This window comes from Salmo trutta, chromosome 13, assembly GCF_901001165.1.
Source record: "Salmo trutta chromosome 13, fSalTru1.1, whole genome shotgun sequence".
Lineage (NCBI taxonomy): Eukaryota > Metazoa > Chordata > Actinopteri > Salmoniformes > Salmonidae > Salmo > Salmo trutta.
Window position 1 is genome coordinate 11,596,178 of NC_042969.1, and position 23,648 is coordinate 11,619,825.

A 23,648-nucleotide genomic window follows, 5' to 3' on the forward strand; every position below is an offset into this window, starting at 1 on the left:
ACCAATCAGTATCTGGTGACCACTATTTGCCTCATTGAGCACAACACATTGACTTTGCATAGAGTCGATCAGCTTGTTGATTGTGGCCTGTGGAATGTTGTCCCTCTCCTCTTCAATTGCTGTGCGAAGTTGCTGGATATTGGCGGGAACTGGAACATGCTGTTGTACATTGATCCAGAGCATACCACACTTGCTCAATGGGTGACATGTCTGGTGAGTATGCAGGCCATTGAAGAACTGGGACTTTTTCAGCTTCCAGGAATTGTGTACAGATCCTTGCGACATGGGGCCGTATATTATCATGCTAAAACATGAGGATAGGTGGCGGGTGGATGGCACGACAATGGGCCTCAGGATCTAGTCACGGTATGTATATTCAAACTGCCATTGATAAAATGTAGTTGTGTTTGCTGTCTGTAGCATGGTGGCGGTGGGGTTATGCCTGCCCATAACCCCACCGCCACCATGGGGCACTCTGTTCACAACGTTGACGTCAGCAAACCAATCAGCCACATGAGGCCATACACACTGTCTGCCATCTGCCCGGTACAGTTGAAACCAGGATTCATCCGTGAAGAGCATACTTCTCTAGCGTGACAGTGGCTATCGAAAGAGAGCATTTGCCCACTGAAGTCAGTTAAGATGCAGAACTGCAATCAGGTCAAGACCCTGCTGAGGACGACGAGCACGCAGGTGAGCTTCCCTGAAACGTTCTGACAGTTTATGCAGAAATTATTTGGTTGTGCAAACCCACAGTTTTATCAGCCGTCCGGGTGGCTGGTCTCAGACCATGAAGAAGCCGGATGTGGAGGTCCTGGGCTGGCGTGGTTACACATGGTCTGCGGTTGTGAGGCCGGTTGGACGTACTTCCAAATTCTCTAAAACAATGTTGGAGGCAGCTTATGGTAGAGAAATTTACATTAAATTCTCTGGCAACAACTCCAGTGGACATTCCTGCAGTCAGCATGCCAATTGAACGCTCCCTCAAAACTTTTATTGTCCCCAGCACAAGGTGCACCTGTGTAATGATCATACTATTTAATCAGCTTCTTGATATGCCACACCTGTCAGGTGGATGGATTATCTTGGCAAAGGAGAAATGCTCACTAACAGGGATGTATACAAATTTTTGCACAAATTGAGAGAAAAGCTTTTTGTGCAGCTGATGAAACATGGGACCAACACTTTACATGTTGCGTTTATATTTTTGTTCAGCATATTTGCTGCTATTGCTGAGTATCCACTCATCAATTTCCAATGTGTGATGTCTTATCTGTTTTTTTTATTATATATATATATATATATAGATAGATAGATAGATAGATAGATAGATAGATAGATATTTTAATCTATGGAGAATAAAGCTGCTTTGTTTCTATACTGTTCTACTGTCTTTGCTTCGAAAAGTATGGAATGTGTGCCTAGGCTTTTGTGCTTCAACAAAAGCACCGCAAATTAAATCAACCGGATTTCATACTTTTTTTAAAATGCGTCAACGAGCCACACAATCACAGACGCTGATTGGTTCTAAGAAGAATGACGTCTGTCGGACTATCGTTCTATGGTGGTCTTCCGGTGAGGTGGAGGACGCTTTGAAAACCAATTTAGGACCAATCACTTATCCTGTAAGTAGCAAATGTATGTTTGCACAAACGATTATCTAAAATACATTTATATATATTTCTCAGTTCTATGCGTTCAGCAGGTTTGCACTGGTACGGCTCTAGCCAGGCATTGCCGGATAGCTGGCCTGCATGCTAACATTAGCTAGCATTATTATTTACTTTTCGCATGATATTGGACTTTATACAGACGCTCACTTTTTTGTTGTTGTACCTAGCCGTTTCAAGTAGTTCATATATTAAGGTAGAAAGAAACACCCCTCTTGATCAACGTATTTGTAGCTTCTCAACATGTAATTTATGCTAAGTGTTGTAAATGATTGGCACGCGTTACTGTTCTGCGTTGGCCTGTACCAGAGACGTGTAGTGTTGTCACGATACCACCTTTTTACTAACGATGCGGTGCCACATTTTTACTAACGAAACGATACGATGTGGGGGGAAATGTCAGTGGACTATTGTCCTGTTCGCCCCGTCCCCCGGACGCTTGTTCCGGGTTTCAGATGTTCTGCTTATGTGCTACGCAGAAACCTGTCACTGAAAGTCGCACTTCTACTCAATACAACACGTTGAATTTAACTTTACATTATTCAGTGTATAATAGAATACTGCACAGAATGGCTGATTTGCACATATTTGTATAGGCCTACCTGTGATTTGGCTGAAGGAAGGAATATAACTTTACATGCATAATGATCTGCGTATCATTGTGGCAGTAAGGGAAAACACTGCATAAAACCTTTACTCTTAAGTTAACACACACATCTCCCTCACATACTGTCTCCCTCTCTACCACAAACACACACTGCTCTCAACTTCTGAAACGTTAGGCATCAAACAAATTAAGGAGCAACAAAAATACTTTTTTTTTTTTTTTAATTTAGCTTAGGTTTTCATTAGGCCTATATGAATCTTTACCTTTGAAGCACATTTCATGAGTAGCATGCCCTTTTTCTTTCTTCCTGTGCCAATCAGTGGCGAAGCCGTCTAAGGCACTGCATCTCAGTGCTAGAGGTGTCACTACAGACCCTGGTTCGATTCCAGGCTGTATCACAACCGTCCGTCATTGTAAATAAGAATTTGTTCCTAAGACTTGCTTAGTTAAATAAAAAATCTCAGTTGCCTAGACCTACTGTGAAGTTAAAAGGTGGTTAGCTAGCTATGTAACATGACTGAACAACATTGTTATCAAACCAATAATTTGCGGACCGTGACATGGTTTGTGAAATGATATAAAATGAGTGCAATTCCCGATAGAGAGAGAAGGTATCTCTGGTAATATGGGTCGTATATTTTTTTTAACGTTTAGGCTAGAGACAAGCCGTTTTCTCTGCTGCAAAGCTGCAAGCATACCTGTGGTGAAGCTGTGCTCAATTTCCCCTCTCTGGCACTGAGGTTGCATGACAGTACTTATAACACGTGATGAAATGATACAATGTATCAACTTTGCTCGCTCTGCTCCACTGTAACAAATGTACAAATATAACAACACAAGACTCATCAGGGTCTGCAGCCCACTGGTGGAGGGATAGATGTGCAGGAAGAGCGGACGGGGAGAAGCAGGTGAGGGTTGGTAGAGGGGGATGCGGCTAGCTGATTACAGCGGATACAGTGGATACTATTGGACCGCGCATACTAGACTTTATAAACATGTTATAACCGGCGTCAGCAGCTTCTTTAGATCGGCAGGGCCGCCAAATTTGGTGGTATGATATGAAACGGTACTCTAAAATGTTGGTATCGTAAGTATAATGATATTTTGCTACCGTGTTACCGGCATACTGTTCCACACTGAAGTAGAGGACTCTGCGCTGTCGTATGCTTGTGCTATCATAAGTCATTCCAGGGATGTTCATATCCTGTCATGACTTATGAGAGAGCACCACTGAAATCTGACATTGCAGCATCTAATGATCAGTCACGTTATAAATCCTATCCAGCGTCAACTTATCGCATGGCAGAGAGGAAGCAGCCGTGTCGGTGAAGTATCAGTGTTGTTGAGGCTAAATCGAACCTTTTGTCTCTGTACAGCCATGGCGACTGAGGGCCCAGAGAAGACTGGTGAGGAGGCTGCGGGGGCCGGGGCGGGCGCTGGTGGGGGAGGGACGAGGTTCGACCTGGAGAAAGAGACAGAGCTGCGGTTCGAGGTGGAGGCTGGGGAGAAGGTGCAGCTGGAGCTGCTCACGGGATTGGCCGAAGTCTTTGGATCGGAGCTCAACCGCAACAAGAAGTACACGTTCCCACCGGGCTCCAAGATCGCCGTGTTCACCTGGCAGGGCTGCAGTGTGTCTCTCTCAGGGAAGACGGAGGTGAGAGGCTGTGGAGGAGTAACCGATGAATGGAGGGGGATATGTGCATGGCTGAAACGTCTGCTTTGGTATCTGCAACTGCTAGGAGTGACGGACGCAGAAATGTGTCGATCTCGCTCTCTTCTAGGTGGCGTACGTATCAAAGGACACACCCATGCTCCTCTACCTGAACACCCACGCCGCTCTGGAACAGATGAGACGACAGGCGGAGAGAGACAACGAAAGGGGCCCACGGGTCAGTGTTCGTCTGTTTGTGAGAAGTGGCCCTTGGTCAGTGTGTGTGTGTATGCTCGCTTGTTGTGTAAACGTTGCTTCAACGTTGTCCCCCAGGTGATGGTGGTGGGGCCTACAGATGTGGGGAAGTCGACGGTGTGCAGGCTGTTGCTGAGCTACGCTGTCAGACTGGGCAGGAGGCCCACACTGGTGGAGCTCGACGTGGGCCAGAGTGGGGTGAGACATGAATATGTCGTCTCCGTGGATGGAGGCGCGCATATCGTTTCTTTGCCACTGTTCCCCTCTACGATCACTGCTGCTACGTTAATAAGGAGCATTGCATGTAGTATTGAAATGAATCATGCTTCTGTGATGGTGTTGACTGGCTGTGTCTGGTTAGTGCTGTTGACGACGTGGTGCTTTCCTGTCAGGTGTCAGTCCCGGGCACAATGTCAGCGCTGTGTATTGAGCGTCCCGCTGACGTGGAGGAGGGCTACTCAGTACAGGCGCCGCTGGTCTACCACTTTGGCTCCACCACTCCAGGGACCAACATCAAACTCTACAACAAGGTGAAAGAGGACACAGATCACCTCTATGATTATGGTATTAGGTTCTATGAACCCATAACTTTGTAATGGACTCCCCCCCCCCCCGGTGTATGTAATCTTTCTCACTCTTTCTTCCCCATCCATTTCTCTCTCCCTCCCTCCTAGTTGACATCATGTCTGGCTGAGGTGTTTTCCCAGCGCTGTGAGGTGAACAGGAAGGCCAGTGTGGGCGGCTGCATCATCAACACCTGTGGCTGGGTGAAGGGTTCTGGTTACCAGGCCCTGGTCCACTGCGCCTCAGCCTTCCAGGTGGATGTGGTTCTGGTGCTGGACCAGGAGAGGCTCTACAACGAGCTGAAGCGGGACCTGCCGCATTTCGTCCGAGTCGTGCTGCTACCCAAATCCGGAGGGGTCGTGGAGCGCTCCAAAGACTGCCGGCGCGAGGCTCGGGACGACAAGATCCGGGAGTACTTCTACGGTTTCCGCGGCGTCTCGTTCTACCCTCACGCCTTCGACGTGCGCTTTTCTGACGTGCGCATCTACAAGATCGGAGCACCGTCCATCCCGGATTCGTGCCTTCCTCTGGGGATGTCGCAGGACGATACCCAGCTGAAGCTAGTCCCTGTGACCCCAGGTCGCGACCTCACGCACCACGTGCTGAGTGTAAGCTGTGCCGATGAGGGGGAGGAGGTGGCTGGTGGGGTGCGCAGGGGCTTGCTGGAGAGCCCGGTGTGTGGGTTCATTGTGGTGACTAACGTGGACACACAGGCACAGGTGATGACCGTGCTCTCGCCCGCCCCAAGACCCCTCCCCAGACACACCCTGCTCATCATGGACATTCGCTTTATCGACCTCAAATAGAGGGGAAAACGCAAGGGGAAGAGCGAGAGATGCAGTATGTCTGAAATCTGATGGCTCTGTCAAGGAGTTTATTTTCAGTAGCGCAGAGTTTGGGGCAGCAGAGCAGTAGCCTGGTTGCTCTGTTTAGCTAACATTACACTCCTTGTACCAAAAATCTATCTTTGGCATATGACAAGGGTTGGAATGATAGCTAAACAGAGTGGTACCCAGACTAGGAGAGCGGTATCTGTTCTGTCCATATTTGGTGTCACACTCAACTGATAAGGGAGAGATGAAAGACAGCACAAGTGTTGGGTGGAGAGTGTTGAGAGGAGGGAGGGGTTTAGTGTTGGGTGGAGAGGAATGGAGCTGAGGGAGGAGGGGGGAAAAGGCTGTAAATATTTTTTCAATTCAACTTATCAATTGCAATGTACAGAAACGTCTTGGTTTTATCAGTTCTATCAAGTTGTTTTCCCCACACAAGACTGTTTGGTATGATTGTTTTTATTGTGAAAATACATTTTTAAATAAAATGTGCCATTTCCAGCAATGTTTTAGATATGACTCTTTGTTCAGAAGCTGTAACCTGCTTTAGATAACAGACCACTATCCTGAGCGACCTCTGGCATGTTGAAAGCTTTCAAATGTTGTCCCTCATTCACATACTGACTCACCCGCGAAGGCCAAGAGATTTGTGGGAATGACGCTAATCTCAATCACTGATTGGACAAAACGTCCCACCTAAAGGAGCGAGGGCGTGTCGTGCCAACATTGAGGGGTTCGATTAATCTCGCCCGGGCGCAGGTGTAGGTGTGTTTTGCACCGGTTGAAAGTTGATTGCGTTCGATTTGGAACCGAGCTGGCGCCAGGTGCTCCGCTCTGTCCAACGGGGGTCGGCTCAAACAAAAGTGATGTAATTAAGCGCGTTTAGTAATTATTAGGATTCTGTTTCCCATGCAAAAGTGATTTGTTAAATCTGTCTTCCAAATGAAAACTAGTTAGAAAATTGAAACATTTATTTTATGGAAAATTATGTTTCTGGACGATGCGCCATGCTCGATTACTGTTCGATTTGAGAAGGGCGCTCCTCCGGATGCCGCGATGGGCTTTTGCCCGGTTCAACACGGGCCAGCGTAAAATAACTCCCCCATTGGCCTAGCTAGTAGCTAACTAGCCTCGGGACTCGAAACTCACCCAAATATTAAGAACTTGAAAACATCAGCCCTGGATGTCAGGTATGCCCTGTTTTTGGTGAACTGCTTTCCCCAATATTCAAGTAACTGATAGTATAGTTCTAGTGTCTCAAGCGGTGATCAAACACAGGTCGTCGCGACAAACTTGCCCTGGTTTGGCTAGCTAGTTAGCTAACATTTATTCCTTGATCAGGACTCTGTTTCATTATTACATTACACATAACGAGTCATTGGACGAAGGCGTCTCCTGTGCGGGGGAGTATTTTGTAACGACACTCGGTCTGAACATGAAAACGATTCGCTTGCGGTACGATTTTGGAAGCATAGTGACCTTGTCTTTTAATATCAAAGATAAATATTTTCCAAACAAAAGGTTAAATTGTTCCCACACGGCCATATTTCCATGTTAACGTTAGCTGTCTGCGTAAACAAACACGATCTGCGAATCCGAACACCTGTGTAAACGGAAGACAAACATGTCACTGAAAAATACTGTCCGCTGCAACTGTTAAACCGGTACAGTAAGTGTATTTTACATTTGTGTAATTGTTTTAATGTGATATGAAAGGAGAGGGATTTGTGTTTCCAGAACCGTACCTCAATTGAGAACCGATTCACGTTTAGATGGAGTATTTGGCTGTTTTGGCTTCCAGAGCCAATTCACCTTAACATATAAGGTCCTTGGACTAAGGAGTAACGTTAGGCTTAGGTCACTTTCTTTTTTACTGGGGGTTACAGTTCCACGTAACTTTCGAGTCCCAACAGCTCTCGGAATGCGTAGTAATTATCGTCTTGTCTTTTAATTTTGTCACATGTACACGAACCCATCGTAGCAGGCGTAAAATAAACGTACATGCACAGATTCATTGGGACACAATTGCAATGCCCATGTAGCTAGCTAACGACATACCTACATACCTAGCATCCTGCAGAACATGGTTGGCTGACTAGCTGTGTTTCGCATCGACGATGGAGCATGCAATCGGATACTTTCTAGTTTGAGTTAGCAGACTTGATAGAAGTGAAGTGCTGGCTGTCAAGACTCGTCACCAACAGACATAATGTTTGGAAGCTAACGTGGCAAAGGCAGGGGTAACGTTACTCTGCTGAACGGGGATATGTCAGGATTAACAGCCATTTAAATCAGGGGGATTTAATGTGTGTGCTGCATGGAGATGATTAGTCGTCTGACAGTAGGTCACACAACCTCCAACAGCCTGTTTTTACAGACACGGTCCGTGTAGAGAAGGCTAGGGTTGTTTTGGTGCTAATAAGACATGTCGTGTTTGCTTTAAATATATTATCTACAGAATATTTGGATGTCAGGTGGTGTTGATTGTACCGGTATGTACTTTTGTGCGCCTCTGTCATAGATGGGGGTGTGTAGAGTAGCTAGCTAGGTTGTTGAAGGTTGTAGTAGAACTGTGTTCTAATGCTCAGGTTCCACCATTGCCTTAGAACTGTTTTCAGTGTTCTAATGGAACAGGACTTTCCCCGCAGGTGTTACGTGAGAGCTGTGTGGATGAGGGTGCTGTTGTATATTTCTGAATACGTGTGTGTGTGTGTGAGAGAGGGAGAGACCCGTTTTGACCTCGTTAGTCAGTACTGGGAAATTAAGATGGAGTACAGTTGACAAAATTGTCAGGTTTCAACACACAACCTGCCACTCCCTAGACATACACACACTTCTGTGGCGTGCGTGCAACAACTAGCTATGTAAAGAACATGTTATTGTCACACCTTGCAACAATATGTTGTTCATGGCGGCATTTGTGTTAGACTTTGTGTGTGTAAATACTAATGGTTGAAGCTTGTGGTGTTGGTTAATGCTATTGGTGTAATCTAGTAGTTGTGTAACGTGCTCTCTGTTTCAATATGTTTCAGGAGGTGGTGTGATAGAACACAGGACTGAGAAGACCTGCAGTTGCCTGAGTGGCTTCTTCTTTCTGCTGTGGCATCATGGGAAAGCAGGCGTGTCTACGGTGGTTTCAGAGATGGGAGGGGTTTTACCTGCACTGTTACAAAGACTAGAAAAACAGCGAATTGATCCAACAAGAATCATCTCACCTGTGGATATGAATGCTCTCTTAGACGGACAGAGCACTGAATAGTGTATACAAGATTTGAGAGCTTTTGTATACAGGCTTTTTTTTTTTAAAGCTGCATGTGGGCTTGGATTCTTACTGGGCAGCCTTAGGTTTTTTTTGTTTTGTCCCAACTGCTGCTGCCTCCCCAGAATATAGACCCTGGGAACACTCTCCTTTGCAAGCATTCTGTCACACTTTTCTCTGTCTCACGCAATCACATTGCCTCACACACATGCTCAGTGCCTAGATACACCTTGTACAAGACCAGAGTTCAGTGGATGGTCACTGCTCTGCTAGACACCTCTGTTCTGTTGCTTTACAGGCAGTCCTGCTACTACCTCCTAATTTCTGCCCCCCCCCAAATATTTCCCTTACAAGAGAGTTTGTAAATAGTAGTGATATATGTCGTTTTTCCTCCCTGTGGAGGGTTAGGGTTTGTTTGTTGTCTCACCAGGTCAGGAAGTATTTGTAAAAGCAGTTCATTGTGTGTACCCTTGTGGGCCTTTGTTGCAGTAGACAGGAAAGATTTGGTTGGTTTATGTATATTGTTGCACCAAATAAGGTTACATGAAAGCCATACAGAAATATTTATAAAAGTTGCAATTATTTTTGTATAATATTGTATAGTTTTGTTTTCAAAAGAAGATATAAAATGTACAGCTAGCTATCTAGCTAGCTGTAGATATACCTGCAAAGATCTACACATATGCAAACAAAGGTGTAGACTTTACTATAAAATAAGCGTTTTAGTTTAAGTGGTTTTAGTGGCTGAAGTGCAAATATCTGGCTACCTTTCTTAAGATGTTTCTCCCAAATGGCTGCTTTCTGTAATATTATTTCTGCTACCTAAGACCCCATCTACCATCATGCCCCCTTATCCCATACGGACACTGAGGTCTTCCCTCTGACCTTTCCAACATCCTTCTCTTTAGATATACCTCTTCTACCTCGCTCCCTCCTCTCTCCCTCCCTCTGATGCCGGGGTTCAGTAGTGGGCGACTAGGTGGGGAGGTGGGTGGCCCCGCCTCCTCTCCTCCCTGCCCGTTCCGACCCAGTCGCTACGTTCCCGTCTCTGCGGCCACCACTTTCCTGGTCGGCTCCACCACGCTCTTCTTCTGCTTCACGTGAGTGACACACACACACACACACACACACACACACACACACACACACACTGAATTCCATATAAAATATCTGTCTCTCACCCCATCCCTTTCTCCCTCCAGGTGTCCGTGGTTGTCAGAGCACGTTTCCTCCGTCATTCCCATCTATAACGCTGTGGTCTTCCTCTTCACCCTCGCCAACTTCTGCATGGCCACCTTTATGGACCCAGGGGTCTTTCCCAGAGGTAAGCAGAGTGTGTGTTAGAGACGCATCTCTTAGGTGTAAAGAAAGTGTTTCAGTGTGTGTGTGTGTGTGTTCACAGCGGAAGAGGATGAGGATAAAGAGGATGATTTCCGCGCTCCGCTATATAAAACGGTGGAGGTTAAGGGCATTCAGGTCCGGATGAAGTGGTGTTCCAGCTGCCGTTTCTACAGACCGCCCCGCTGCTCACACTGCTCTGTGTGTGACAACTGTGTGGAGGTAAACACACCCACACACTACTCCAGACTGCCACTTTGCTAACACTACACGGGGTATGACAGGTGACAACTGTGTTGTGACAAGTTGTCAGAGGCAGCAGTAGAAATATTAGCAAAACATCAGTTATTTCATTGGTATTTTTGTTGTCTTATTTCTTGACCCTTTTGTGACCGTTTGACGTGTGTGTGTGTGACCTGGCAGGACTTTGACCACCACTGCCCGTGGGTGAACAACTGTATTGGGCGCAGGAACTACCGTCACTTCTTCCTGTTCCTGTTGTCCCTGACGATCCACATCATGGGTGTGTTTGGCTTCGGCCTGCTGTACATCCTCCAGCACCAGCACCAGCTGGACAGTGTTCACTCCTCTGTCACGTATCCTTATAGGCCCTGTCTAGACTTGACAATTCATGCAGCTTTAGTGTTCTGATCATGGAGTTCTGATCATGGAGTTCTGAACTCGTCATGCATCTACACCTACATTTTAAATGTGTCCACAGTTTGTCCAGATTCCCTTTTCCTGCGCTATATTCAAATGCCAGTATGCATTCTACAAACGGTGGAATAGGCTAAATATGATTAACGCAACAGCAACTGATGGCAGTAGCTAACTACTGTAGCTAACTAGCCGGCTAACCTCTGTTAGCTAGCAAAACGGGTAAGCATATTAGCTAGCTGGTTAGCATTTATGAGGCCAGCAAACATGTTCCTCACACGCTAGGAACCTATTTCCTCCAACGTTATAATGAAAAGGTGCCTCTCGGTCCCAAAACACCATTTTTCTGGAGTCTTGTGGGAGGAGCGCCGATGACGTCGCCCACTCTATATGCTTTCGGTAGCCTGATTGTGTCCAGACTGAGGAGAAATCCACACACAATGCATCCCTGACCAGCTCCTGAAGTGGTCAGACAGATCAGAACACAATCAGACCACAAAGTGACTTTTGTGCGTCTAAACCCGTCTTTTCAATGCGATCTTCCTATTCTGATAGCAGAAGTCGCATGTAAGTGTCAAGTGTAGACACGACCATAGACACACACACACAGTCTTGTTGTTGCGCTGATTTAGGTTGTGTCCTTGACTGTGTGTTCCCAGTATGGCTACGATGTGTACCGCTGGCCTGTTCTTCATCCCAGTAGCAGGTCTTACTGGTTTCCACATGGTACTGGTAGCTCGGGGTAGGACCACTAACGAGCAGGTACGTCTGTCTATCTGGGTGTGCTCCTCTGAGGGCCGACGTGATCCAGATTATCTAAAAATGGATTCATTCTCTCTCTGTCTCTCTGTCTCTCTGCCTCGCTCTCTCAGGTCACAGGGAAGTTTAGGGGCGGAGTTAACCCTTTCACCAATGGCTGTCTGAGGAACGTCTCACACGTGCTCTGTAGCTCTCAGGCTCCCAGGTTAGTGACCGTCTCTCCTTCATTCCTCCTGTTTTCCTCTGCTGTTGCAGCTTCTTGTTGAACAAGCCCATAAGGAACAACTCAGTGTGGCTTAAGAGTTATGGTTGTTAACTAAGTAAAGTATCTGACAATATATATGTGTGTGTGATGGAGTATGAAGTTAGTGTGTTTCAGTAGAAAGTTTCAGGGTCATTCATGTGTTTTCCAATCTGTCAGGTACGTGGGGCGGTGGCGGGGCAAGCAGACAGTGGAGGTGCAGCCTCCCTTTCTCCGCCCTCCTCTCTCCGAGGTGCAGCTAGAGGCCAAAGTCCTGGACAACGGCATCCAGAACGACCACCACAGCACCCGGGTACACACACACACACGCACACAAACAGATCTAACATACAGGGGTTTTCACAGATGCAGCTCTCGCTCTCATTTGTGTCGTATGAACAGTCTTGTCCCTTTCCTGTCCCTGTCAGTCTAAGAGCAGTTTAGAGCAGATGGAGAGCCAGTCAGCAGATGCAGAGCCTCCACCTGCTCCCAAACCGGAGGTCCGCTACCCTGGCCTGCCCCGCGCGGACACCGAGGGTGAGCAGTGAGCGCACACACACTCGCTCAAGTATCCCACATGGACGTGCTGTCTAGTTTGTAACACAGTTTTTTTATATCTAGGCATTTTATTTTTTCCCTCAGAAAGCAGCCTGCTGTCTGAAGGCCCGTCCACTCCCTCTATGTACAAGTACCGGCCGGCCTATAGCAGCCCACAGAGGAACCACACAGCTCTGACGCACCCAAACAAGGTACACGTACACACACCTTAAACAAAAGGTCAAATCAGTTGATAGATCACCTGTAGAAGGATTAAGCCGAGGGCATCCATGCGGTACGAGCAGAGGTTTCTGACAGACCCCTCTCTCGGGTCCTGTCCCTTCTTTCCTTTGTGCTGAACTCCATCCCCCTCTCTTTTACTTTGAATTGATCGCTCAGTGGCCGTCGATTTGATGAGTAAGTCTGTTATCTCTGTGTGTGTCGTGAATCTCTGTGAAAAGGTTTGTGCTCGTGACTTCATCTACTTCAATGCCTGTGTCATCTTAGGTGTTTATTCCTGTGGTGCTGATGTGAGTGGTCTTGATCATGACCCACACACATCCAGTAGTCCTCCGTCTTGCTGGCTCTCTGTAGAAACGTCTATGTTGTCTTCTGTTGAGGAATGTCTCAAAGTAATCCCTTTTGGAACATACGTTTCCACCCTCCCTCCCTCTCTTCGTTCTACCTCTTACTGTTCTCCTTGCCTCTCTGTCTCTCTCGCTCTCCAGATGATTCGTGGGGACAGTCTGGACTCTCCCTCCATTCTCCAGTCAAGTCGCCAGCCCAGCTATCGGTCTGAGCCCAGCAGCCTGGACGGGGGGTCGGTAATTGGTTTGGCGGCACGTGGAGGGGAGAGGGGCGAGGGCCCCGGGGGGTCCAGTGGGACGGGTGGGGAGGTTGCGGGGGGCATCTCCGGGTACTCCCTAGGGGGGCGGTCGTACACTTCCTACCCCTCCTCTCTGGTCCTGTCCACTGGTGGCTCTCACTCCTCCAGCATGCGCTCTGCCCACACACACCATAATACGCTCGGCACGCTCCAATCAGAGGGCACCACCGACACCAGCTACAAGAGCCTGGCCAATCAGACACCTCAGAACGGCAGCCTGTCCTACGACAGCCTGCTGACGCCGTCCGAGAGCCCCGAGTTTGAGTCGGCCGCTCACGAGCTGTCCCCACAGAAGCCCCATGCCCCTGCAGCGTTTCCCCCGACGATGACCTCCTCGCCGCCCCTCGGGGTCAGGGACGTTCCCTTGCAGGGGTACACCTCACCCTTCCTCTCAGCACAGATGGCCCAGCAGAGAGAGGGCCAGCTGCTCCAGGGCTCTGCCTCTTTCTCCTCCCCCAACAGGGCATACCTCCGCGCCGTCAGCCCTCCCCCGCCGAATCCCCCACACGCTGCCCACCCCGAGACACAGCACCACCTCCTCCACCAGGACTCCAGACACCCACACTTCCGTGCCACCTCCTCCATTCGCCCCCTTCCTCCCGTCTCTGAACAGCCCTCCCCCTCCTCCCCGCATGCCTGTTCCCCAGACCCCCCTGTGTCTCCCCCGCCCAGAGGCCCCTCCCTAGGGAAGTCCCCCTCCTACACCGGGGAGGCAGGGCTCCAGCACAAGGCTCGGCCAATGGGAGGAGGCAGTTTGTCGGGAGAGGGCGGAGTCGGAGTGACCCAGGCTCCACAGTGAGTAGAGATCTGAGCCACGAGCCTGCTACTCTTCATCCTCTTCCTCCCTGATTGATCTATATGAGCCCTCTTCCTCCCTGATCTGTGTGAGTCTTCCTTTTCCTCTTGATGTCAGTGCGTTTCTGCTGGATTTTGTGTGTGTGTGTTTGTCTGTCTATGAGGAGTCTTGTCTTTTTAAAGTTGATCAAAACCATGCACGGGTTTAACTGTGTAGTAGGATAGATGTTTGTATCTGTAGTCTGTCTACTTGATATAGAGGCATGCAAGTATGTGTTTACGTGTGTGAAACAGGAGTGATTGTGTTTGTTAGCATAAGCAGTTTAGCATGCCACTGTTTTCTCACTCTGTCTATTTCTGTGCCCTTTTTCCTCCTTTTCAATGATCTTTCTGCTCTTGTAACCTTATCGTAAGGCCTGTTCTATTAGTCTATTTTTGAATCGGATCTACTCACCTCTTCTTCTCACTCCTCCCTCTGTCACCCCTATCTACATCCTTAACCCCCTCCCCTTTTCCTAACGGCTATCCAATCAGATCCACCTCTCGCCCAGGCTTGGCCAATCACAGCACATCCAAACCAGTTGGGGGGGTGAAAAAGGTGACTGGCGTTGGAGGGACCACCTATGAGATATCGGTTGGAGTGCCAGACATCCGCCCCAGCCGACGATAGAAAGAAGATTGTTCCATTGGACAGATTCCAATGTTCTTACTCTGAGGAGACTATGGAGATGGTTATTCACTCATGTGCACGCACACAATGAAAGGACTATCCTCTGTTCTTGGTCAATATGAAGTGGATAGTGGAATAGAAGTGGTACTTCAATGACCTTAGTATCTTTATAATTACACTGGTCATCTTTTTACTGCCGATCATTTATATTGGATCGAATGGCAACTGAAGTGAAACTCTGAATGTTGATCAGTAATGGAATGGGTCAACCTCTCCGCAGTCTGTGAGCCATAGACTGTATAACAGGAACGTTGTTCTGACAGCTGGGTACTAAACTCTATAACGCATATATACAAAGATGATTTATTTCGGTACGTTAGTACATGGAGAATTTATCCGGTAAAATGTAATCCTGGAAAGGAGGGTATTTGAACCAATCGGTATGGAGCCTGAGAGAGCGCATATGGACTGGTGACCAATTGTGGCGCTCAGTGGTTCAAGACTTCCTGTCCCATTCAAATGGATGGACCAATCACAATGGATCACCACTCCACAGTAGTCACTAATGTAATTAGTCTGCAGCGAATATTCACACTGCAGAGATGATGCCTCAACCCCTGCAAACACAGTTTCATTTGAGTTTTATAAAGCTTTTGTTTTTTTTAATATTATTATTTTTTTTTATATATGTATAAATTCCTAAAGAATCTTTAAGAATTATTGGGTCAATTGTTCAGATGCTGGAGATAGCGTTTTGGGGTTTGTCAATGACTAAGAATGTGAGTTAGACTAATTGCTTGTTTTGATTGATGGCTGTATCAGCCAGTCATAGAGCTCGCTGCAGTTCTCATCCAAAGAGATTGGTGATCCTATATGACGGCCAGCTGAAGAGGCCTGTCACTGAGGATGTTGAAAGCCACAAAGAAAATGTTTATTCTGAATCATAAATACAGTACAAGCCTCTTCATGGAATGTCCACTAGAAATGTTTATTATTGATACATTATGTGAATTCTCTCTTCGAAGCTTTTAAATGATTTGCCTGTCATTTTGTCTGTCAATCAGTGCTAGAAAAACTTTAAGGATGGTCAGCCAAACATGTTAAGAGTGTGAGGGGGCATATTTATTTTACCGGACAGGAAAACCTTTGAGTTCTGAACACAATTCCAAACCAATCTCTATATCCAGGAGTTGGAAGAAGTTGCCCCTACACATTGAGGCCTTTGCCCCTAATTGTTAAGGCACTAAAGGAGGGGAAGCTGATTCTAAATGTATTCCCAGAAGGGGAAACTTCTACCCAGAGACCACATCCCTATCATAGTGCCTTGTCCTTAGATTCTAATATAATTGGGAAAATTCCAACAAATCAAATTCTGGGGGGTGATATAAATATAGGTATGCTGTAGTAACTTTTCTTTGTTCATAGATGTATGACATGTCTAGGAGGGGACGGGTGTACGACATGTCTAGGAGGGGACGGGTGTACGACGCGTCTAGGAGGGGACGGGTGTACGACGCGTCTAGGAGGGGACGGGTGTACGACGCGTCTAGGAGGGGACGGGTGTACGACGCGTCTAGGAGGGGACGGGTGTACGACGCGTCTAGGAGGGGACGGGTGTCAGGGTTGGTTTGAAATTGAGGACTGTTTTGATCGGTTTTTGCCTTGAGACCATTCGTAGTAAAACAAAGAGTTTTTTTAAAATATATTTTTAAGTATTTCTTACAACTATAACCAGGTAAGAATTTTATATTTTAATTGGTTTTGTTGACATTCTGGCCTCTTGATTTCCTTATTTGATTTCCTTATCTGCTTTCTGTTTTTTTTTTTTTAAATCTCTTTATGGTACAGTTAACATTTTGCACACGAATAGGAAGGCACAGTCAGAAACAGAAAGGAGTGTGTGGTTGAGAGGAGGAGGAGGAGAAGGTGGTATGTTTACTCCAAGCCCACTACAGAGTTGGATTGTCAAAGCTAGCTGAATGTAGCACGTTTTATGTTCAGGGAATTCTGAAGCACACAAACTATCAACCAATCACACAGCAGTGTGGCCACAGTCAGTGTTTGTATGCACCCCTAACCCCCCCCCCCCCCCCCCCCCCCCCCCCCCTCGCCATGTGTACAGTAGGTGTGCGTTGTGTTGAATGCACTCCTGGTGTGTGTGTGAGAATATCCTCGTCAAATGCACACCTGGTTGATATGAGTACAAGCAGTCAAACATACAGGGCTAGAGAGAGTCTTACTTTCTCCTGGTGGGGAAGGGGGCTTTGAACAACAGAATATATGTGAGTAAATAAGAATGCTGCTATTGTTGTGGGCTATGCTGAATGGGGAGTGTCGGAAATATTTCTGATAAATATGTAGAAGACATTTCCAAAATGGCCTTAAAAGTTTAAGGTGTCTTCTCAGAATAAAAGGTCAACCTGACGGAAAAACGTGTCTTGTCTTCAATCAAAGATCAGCCAAGAGCATATGGGGGTCCTCGGAGCATTGAAAAGTTTTATTTAACTTTTGGCAGAACAGATTATAGCCTATAAACTGTCAGTTTGAATTCATTTTTTGGTGTTGAAAAATATGACCCAAAAAGCAGCAGGACATGAAAAAACAAGTGAACTGAAAGTCACAGAATAACTAATATGGATGAATGAGTGAGATGGTAATGTAAGGGATTTTCACTTAAATCATTTAAAGGCCCAGTGCAACCAAACTTAATTTTCCTGTGTTTTACATTCTTCCACACTGAGGTTGGAATAATATTGTGAAAATAATGTTAATGCCCTTTTAGTGTAGGAGCTGTTTGAAAAGAATTCCTGTAATTTCAGCCTGTTTTGATGGGAGGGAGTTCTGGCCTTCCATGGTGGTGACATGTGGTAAATTAGTTCCCAACCTCTACCAATAACTAGTTTTCCCTTCCCCACTCAAACCACTCCCAGAAAGTCTTAGCAAAATTCTCGCTTGAGAAATTTCTATTTGTTTTCTACCATTTTGTTTTAAATTGATCACAATTTAGGTACTTAATTGTTGTGCAGAATAATCGTAATCTATTGAACTGCTGCATTGGACCTATTTAAGGCATCAATAATTAGGACGGTTAGATGTTTCTGTTTTAGATGGCTCATTCTGCCCCAAGTCTTGAATTAACTTGAATACTGGTTGTCTGATAATACAACAGCGATATAACAGGCACAGGCAAATTATATGACTAGCAGTGAACTGTGTGTACGACTGGTAGTGCAATCCAGTCCCTGTTTTCCCTTCGTCTCTACTGGTCTTTCTTGCTCTCTGCTGGGGTGTCAGGTCCAGGTTGAGGCTCTTCGCTGCCCTCTGGTGGTAAGGGGTTGTCCTCGCCACGACCCTTCTTTATCTTCTTTGACGCCTCGTAGAGCTCGTTCAGGTTGAACTCGCGGATGATGTTCTCCTAGAACAGAATGAGACAAACGGGTGTGTGAGTGGGGACCCAAAGCCATTCACACACTTCAAAAAAGTATGGCGCACACACAGATTAGGGATCGCCGCACAACACACACCTCGCTGAAAGTCCAGGACACTGCTCGACACTTATTGTCCACCATTGGACGTCTCATGACCTCCCGCCCTGACTGGAAAAGCACCAATGAGGGGAGCTGCTTGGCCAGAGGGGAGGTGCTAACCTTGTACCTGCAGAGAAGGGCAGAAAAAGTGTCAAGACTATAGAAATAGGTGGTCCCTTCTCATCTGACTTCTAGACAGACTGTAGACTGCATGTCAATGTAAATGACATTTTTTTGCATTCTGGTGAAAACTTAGTTTGTAAGAGACACTACCAACGTCAGAGGGAAAGGCTTACCTCTGAGCCACCTCGCCGTACCGGCCAGCGTCTATCTTCCCAAACCGCAGTCCTGCACAGTTATACCTGCATAACAGAGGAAGAGAACAAGAGACAGCCATGTTTAGTTAACACAACAACATTAGATGTGTTTCACTGGAGGAAGAGTAGAGGAGGGGTGAAGTCACGCAGATAGAGGAAAGATGAAGCGAAAGAGGAAACAGGAAGAATACTAACTTGAGGGAAAGGTCGGCAAAGACGGGGGCGAAGGACTGGCACTCGGGAGACCAGTTAGCATAGAACTCAACGATCCACGTCACGCGAGTATCATGATTCAGCTCCTCCTGTCCAATGGGATTAGACCAGATCAGATTACCTGAGTAGATCACAATCACTGTATCAGTAGTCTGGTTCCCAGCCAGGTGTCTCCCTACTAATAGTATTGTCACTAGGCTGGCAAGCAAGGATACTAGAGCAGTAGAACATGTATTAGCAACACTTAGCCTGTTGTAAATAAACAAAATCTAATGCTCACTTACAGTTAGTAATATGGTAATGAGAGTCTCAGTTAACTAGACTCAACAGTCTACAGTATGGTGTCTCGTCTAAACACTCAGTTAACTAGACTCAACAGTCTACAGTATGGTGTCTCGTCTAAACACTCAGTTAACTAGACTCAACAGCCTACAGTATGGTGTCTCGTCTAAACACTCTGTTAACTAGACTCAACAGCCTACAGTATGGTGTCTCGTCTAAACACTCAGTTAACTAGACTCAACAGTCTACAGTATGGTGTCTCGTCTAAACACTCAGTTAACTAGACTCAACAGTCTACAGTATGGTGTCTCGTCTAAACACTCAGTTAACTAGACTCAACAGTCTACAGTATGGTGTCTCGTCTAAACACTCAGTTAACTAGACTCAACAGCCTACAGTATGGTGTCTCGTCTAAACACTGTTAACTAGACTCAACAGCCTACAGTATGGTGTCTCGTCTAAACACTCAGTTAACTAGACTCAACAGTCTACAGTATGGTGTCTCGTCTAAACACTCAGTTAACTAGACTCAACAGTCTACAGTATGGTGTCTCATCTAAACACTCAGTTAACTAGACTCAACAGTCTACAGTATGGTGTCTCGTCTAAACACTCAGTTAACTAGACTCAACAGTCTACAGTATGGTGTCTCGTCTAAACACTCAGTTAACTAGACTCAACAGTCTACAGTATGGTGTCTCGTCTAAACACTCAGTTAACTAGACTCAACAGTCTACAGTATGGTGTCTCGTCTAAACACTCAGTTAACTAGACTCAACAGTCTACAGTATGGTGTCTCGTCTTCATACTCAGTTAACTAGACTCAACAGTCTACAGTATGGTGTCTCGTCTTCATACTCAGTTAACTAGACTCAACAGTCTACAGTATGGTGTCTCGTCTAAACACTCAGTTAACTAGACTCAACAGTCTACAGTATGGTGTCTCGTCTAAACACTCAGTTAACTAGACTCAACAGTCTACAGTATGGTGTCTCGTCTAAACACTCAGTTAACTAGACTCAACAGTCTACAGTATGGTGTCTCGTCTTCATACTCAGTTAACTAGACTCAACAGTCTACAGTATGGTGTCTCGTCTTCATACTCAGTTAACTAGACTCAACAGTCTACAGTATGGTGTCTCGTCTAAACACTCAGTTAACTAGACTCAACAGTCTACAGTATGGTGTCTCGTCTAAACACTCAGTTAACTAGACTCAACAGTCTACAGTATGGTGTCTCGTCTTCATACTCAGTTAACTAGACTCAACAGTCTACAGTATGGTGTCTCGTCTTCACACTCATGTCACATCTCAAGTCTTGGATCAACCCACTTACGTCTATGGTCTTTTCACTGAAGTACTTGATATACTCTGGGCCCATGTAGAGTGGCGGTTTGCAGGTCATGACGAATGCTTGGACAGGAAAGGAAACAGAAACATTCTTGACATTGTAGAATGTATACTTGGTACTAACCCTAACTCCTAACCCATGCTGTCAAATTCACTCACAGTGCACAGACAGACTGGTTGCTTTCGACAGTAAAGTCAAAGTGCAAATCAATCCCTGAAGCAAGCATTGTCTTGTCTTATCAAGGAGCGCGCCAACTTCCTCTGGTCACTAGTTATAATGCATATTAACTGACTGACAGCAGTGACATGAAGGGCAGTATGACAAGCAGCTCACCAATACACAGAGCGAAGTAGAAGATGCCCAGTCTGATGTCCAGCCTGAAGAAGAGGATGACGTTGGCCACCTTACTGAACATAAACAGGTTCCCTGCATGCTGCTCTAATGTGACTGGAGAACAGGAGAAAGGTTAGGGTTCATGACAGAGAAACAGAGAGGGGGGGGGGGACTGGGGGAAGGAGTAGAGAGAGAGAGGGGTAAGAGAGACTGGGGGGATGAATAGAGTGACAGGGGGAGGGAGAGACTGGGGGGATGAATAGAGTGACAGGGGGAGGGAGAGACTGGGGGGATGAATAGAGTGACAGGGGGAGGGAGAGACTGGGGGGATGAATAGAGTGACAGGGGGAGGGAGATAGTACAGAGAGCAATAATAAGACTCAAGGATAGAAAAGAGGGGAGGTAGGAGTTAACAAAATTAACAGTGCCCCCCCCCCCCACACAACTGTATTCTCATGTTTACAAAGCAAACACATTGTCAAGAGCCAATGAACAAGCAGATGAACCTTGGTAGTGCTGTAATCTCAGGAGATGGTTTGTTGAAATAACAGTGTATGTGTTTGTTCTGATGTTTACTGTTGATACTGTAAACCACTGAGAGATTTTCAGTGACAACAGTGGGCTCACCCCTGCTACATGGCCAAACCTGTGTGTGTATTTGTGTTTCATTCTGCACCTACTGGCTCTTCTGTTCTTCATCATGACAATCGCACTGAGAAACATAAGAATCTCCACTTCTCTCTGTAAGACATAGGCCCCATAATATTACATACAGGTATTGCAACATTTACGGTAACAATAAACCCCACAGGATTTAGCTCAAGAGCAACTCTACCCCGACACTGACCCAGTCAAAGTCGCATGGGTTCCCGTCCTCCCGTTCTGTGTTGAGGTTTTCGCAAAGTCCCGGACACTTGCGAAGTATGAGGAATGCGGAGGACATCAATATAGACAAGATGTAATAAGGCTTGAAGAGCCATTTGTATATTTGAGGTAAGTGGTAAAAGAAGGCAATAACTCCGGTGATCAACCCCATGTTCCCTCAGCATGAGAGAAGAGAAAGAAAGGGGGCTGAGCACAGTGACAGCCGTTCTTATTATACCTCAGTGATGACAGCTGAAGCACCAGGAGTTCAACCAAAGATTGCGCAACGTGAATGAGCGCGACATATGACACTTGACTGCGCATGCGGACACTGACAGAAAAGCAAAAACCTTGTTTTGTACCTGTTGTCGTTCCGTAGACGGTCGTTTCGAGCGGGTACTCTAAAACATAAACAACGTTTTTAAAAAAAAATATCGAGGAAATTGGTGAAACAACACACACAGTTGCTAAAAGTACACGAGATAACGTACAGGATCAGTGTAGCAATGCGACAGGAGATGTTTCGTCTCCGTCGTGGAAATGATTCTCACCGGTCAGGCGGACCCGAACCCCCAGAGGAACAGGCAACTGTTGTTCAGCAAAGTCACGGAGAAGAGCCTAGAGAAGATGCCAGGTACATATTTTATGAATAATACATTTGGCCATACATCACGTTGAGCTGAAAAAAAATGTTGCACCCTTGGGAAACTAGCTAACGTTAAATCTGTCTGAATGTGTCGTCAGTTTTCACTGATTTGGCCACACGTTCAATCCGTTCTATAAGAAGAACCCGCAGGTGACAGAGAACATCCATAAGCAGTTAAGACAATATTTACAGAGGACTTTACAGGTTGGGCACCAACATCAACAAACTGATCGATGAGGGGGGAGCTACAGTGCAAACTGGATCAGCTGAACAAGCTGCTAAGAACAGCCAAGACCCAGCATGGTTAGTCACTGTCTGCCACCATAGAAGATGTTGGCCTCTTTGTTTGTGTCTGTATGCTGCCGTCTTCCTCCATCTTGGATTGTCCTGTATGTGTTTTCACCTTGTAAAGTCGGACCTTAGATCAGTGTCCCGGGGCACTTCTCTTCGACCTACTCCACCTCGTGTCCCCTCAGGCTGCTCAGGGGAGTGCCTGAGCAGGACCTGTGTAGTTTTGTGATGCCTTACTACTTGAAGCAGGAGGCGTAGCTGCGGAGGGAGCTGAAGAAGATTTAGCAGGAGAACGCTGTGCTGGCTCAGAGGGTGCAGGCGGGCAGGGAAGGAATCAACCAGACCGAACAACGCATTGCAACAGCTGTGGAAGGTGAGTGTAACCGGCGTCACTGTGCTAGCTTGGCAGCTTCACTTCCTCCCTCAACTTGCCTCTGACTGGGCTTGAACCTGGGTCCTACGCCTTCGCAAACACATTTGACCGCCCGATTGACAGCATGCAAAGCAGTTGGGCCCCTGAAAAGGATCCAGTTCATTGGTGTCATTTCAAGCTGCGGGGTGAGTTTATCCAGTATGATTTCACCCCATTACACGAGTGAGAGAGAATCATGATGCATTGGTGCCCACATTTTATTGAAACTTTATTGAACTAGGCAAATCATTTACAATGACGGCCTAACCCAGACGACACTGAGCCAATTGTGCTCCGCCCAGATCCAATGAGTTGTAAATGGAATGGAATAAATGAGTAGGTGTACACTTTGGCTTTGGTTTAGCTGTCAAAAAAGAACAGATGTTATGAAGATTAGGCTATCGAGGATGCCCCTGCTATACAATGGTGATTGTAAAACACATATTTTCATTAGTTTGCGTCCATAGAGACTAGCCTGGGCCTACTGTAGGAACATATTTGAAGGATTTTTTTTTCACTGTTTGTTTTTGTCAATTCCTGCATCTTTAGCGAGTTCCAGATGCTCTCTTCCTCCCTCTGCCCACCTGCGACCTTTGATGACCCTGAGTACAGCCCTGTACTAAAGCAGATTGGAAAGGGGGATACCTAGTTAGTTGTACAACTGAATGCCTTCAACTGAAATGTGTCTTCCGC

The 23,648-nt window shown here is 46.4% G+C and overlaps 3 protein-coding genes across 5 annotated transcripts; 2 read left to right on the top strand and 1 right to left on the bottom strand.

Moving 5' to 3' along the window:
• Positions 1-1,521: 1,521 nt before the first annotated feature.
• LOC115205193 (polyribonucleotide 5'-hydroxyl-kinase Clp1) lies at positions 1,522-6,082 on the top strand. The gene is made up of 6 exons (XM_029770916.1): positions 1,522-1,625; positions 3,654-3,931; positions 4,059-4,166; positions 4,262-4,381; positions 4,576-4,713; positions 4,858-6,082. The coding sequence occupies exons 2-6, from the start codon at positions 3,656-3,658 to the stop codon at positions 5,551-5,553; spliced, it is 1,338 nt and encodes a 445-aa protein (XP_029626776.1). The 5' UTR covers positions 1,522-1,625; positions 3,654-3,655; the 3' UTR covers positions 5,554-6,082.
• Positions 6,083-6,377: 295 nt separating this feature from the next.
• Positions 6,378-17,143, top strand: LOC115205194 (palmitoyltransferase ZDHHC5). Of its 3 annotated transcripts, none has more exons than XM_029770918.1 (12): positions 6,378-6,767; positions 8,610-9,936; positions 10,039-10,160; positions 10,239-10,396; positions 10,598-10,770; positions 11,491-11,593; positions 11,704-11,795; positions 12,012-12,144; positions 12,260-12,368; positions 12,474-12,580; positions 13,097-14,049; positions 14,584-17,143. In XM_029770918.1, the coding sequence occupies exons 2-12, from the start codon at positions 9,788-9,790 to the stop codon at positions 14,717-14,719; spliced, it is 2,235 nt and encodes a 744-aa protein (XP_029626778.1). In that variant the 5' UTR covers positions 6,378-6,767; positions 8,610-9,787; the 3' UTR covers positions 14,720-17,143. The 3 variants fall into 3 exon arrangements, with proteins under 3 accessions (XP_029626778.1, XP_029626777.1, XP_029626779.1); XM_029770917.1 differs by lacking the exon at positions 6,378-6,767 and adding an exon at positions 6,824-7,246; XM_029770919.1 differs by lacking the exon at positions 6,378-6,767 and adding an exon at positions 6,824-7,241.
• A 54-nt stretch (positions 17,144-17,197) lies between these two features.
• On the bottom strand, positions 17,198-21,853 carry LOC115205196 (thioredoxin-related transmembrane protein 2-B). The gene is made up of 8 exons (XM_029770921.1): positions 21,590-21,853; positions 21,423-21,483; positions 20,743-20,856; positions 20,395-20,471; positions 18,759-18,865; positions 18,543-18,608; positions 18,244-18,373; positions 17,198-18,134 (listed from the first exon to the last, which is right to left on the bottom strand). Exons 1-8 carry the CDS (start codon positions 21,776-21,778, stop codon positions 17,979-17,981), a joined length of 900 nt encoding a protein of 299 aa, XP_029626781.1. The 5' UTR covers positions 21,779-21,853; the 3' UTR covers positions 17,198-17,978.
• Positions 21,854-23,648: the final 1,795 nt, after the last annotated feature.

Bases quoted from the DNA above. Each gene is read 5' to 3' on its own strand.
- LOC115205193 (XM_029770916.1), top strand. From the start codon at position 3,656: ATGGCGACTGAGGGCCCAGAGAAGACTGGTGAGGAGGCTGCGGGGGCC. The intron at 4,382-4,575 runs GTGAGACATGAA...CTTTCCTGTCAG, and splicing joins TCGACGTGGGCCAGAGTGGG to GTGTCAGTCCCGGGCACAAT. The intron at 4,714-4,857 runs GTGAAAGAGGAC...CCTCCCTCCTAG, and splicing joins ACATCAAACTCTACAACAAG to TTGACATCATGTCTGGCTGA.
- LOC115205194 (XM_029770918.1), top strand. From the start codon at position 9,788: ATGCCGGGGTTCAGTAGTGGGCGACTAGGTGGGGAGGTGGGTGGCCCC. The intron at 9,937-10,038 runs GTGAGTGACACA...TTCTCCCTCCAG, and splicing joins ACGCTCTTCTTCTGCTTCAC to GTGTCCGTGGTTGTCAGAGC. The intron at 12,145-12,259 runs GTACACACACAC...TGTCCCTGTCAG, and splicing joins ACGACCACCACAGCACCCGG to TCTAAGAGCAGTTTAGAGCA.
- LOC115205196 (XM_029770921.1), bottom strand. From the start codon at position 21,778: ATGGGGTTGATCACCGGAGTTATTGCCTTCTTTTACCACTTACCTCAA. The intron at 20,472-20,742 runs GTGAGCTGCTTG...TTCCTGTCCAAG, and splicing joins CTACTTCGCTCTGTGTATTG to CATTCGTCATGACCTGCAAA. The intron at 18,374-18,542 runs GTAAGCCTTTCC...CCTTCTCTGCAG, and splicing joins TACGGCGAGGTGGCTCAGAG to GTACAAGGTTAGCACCTCCC.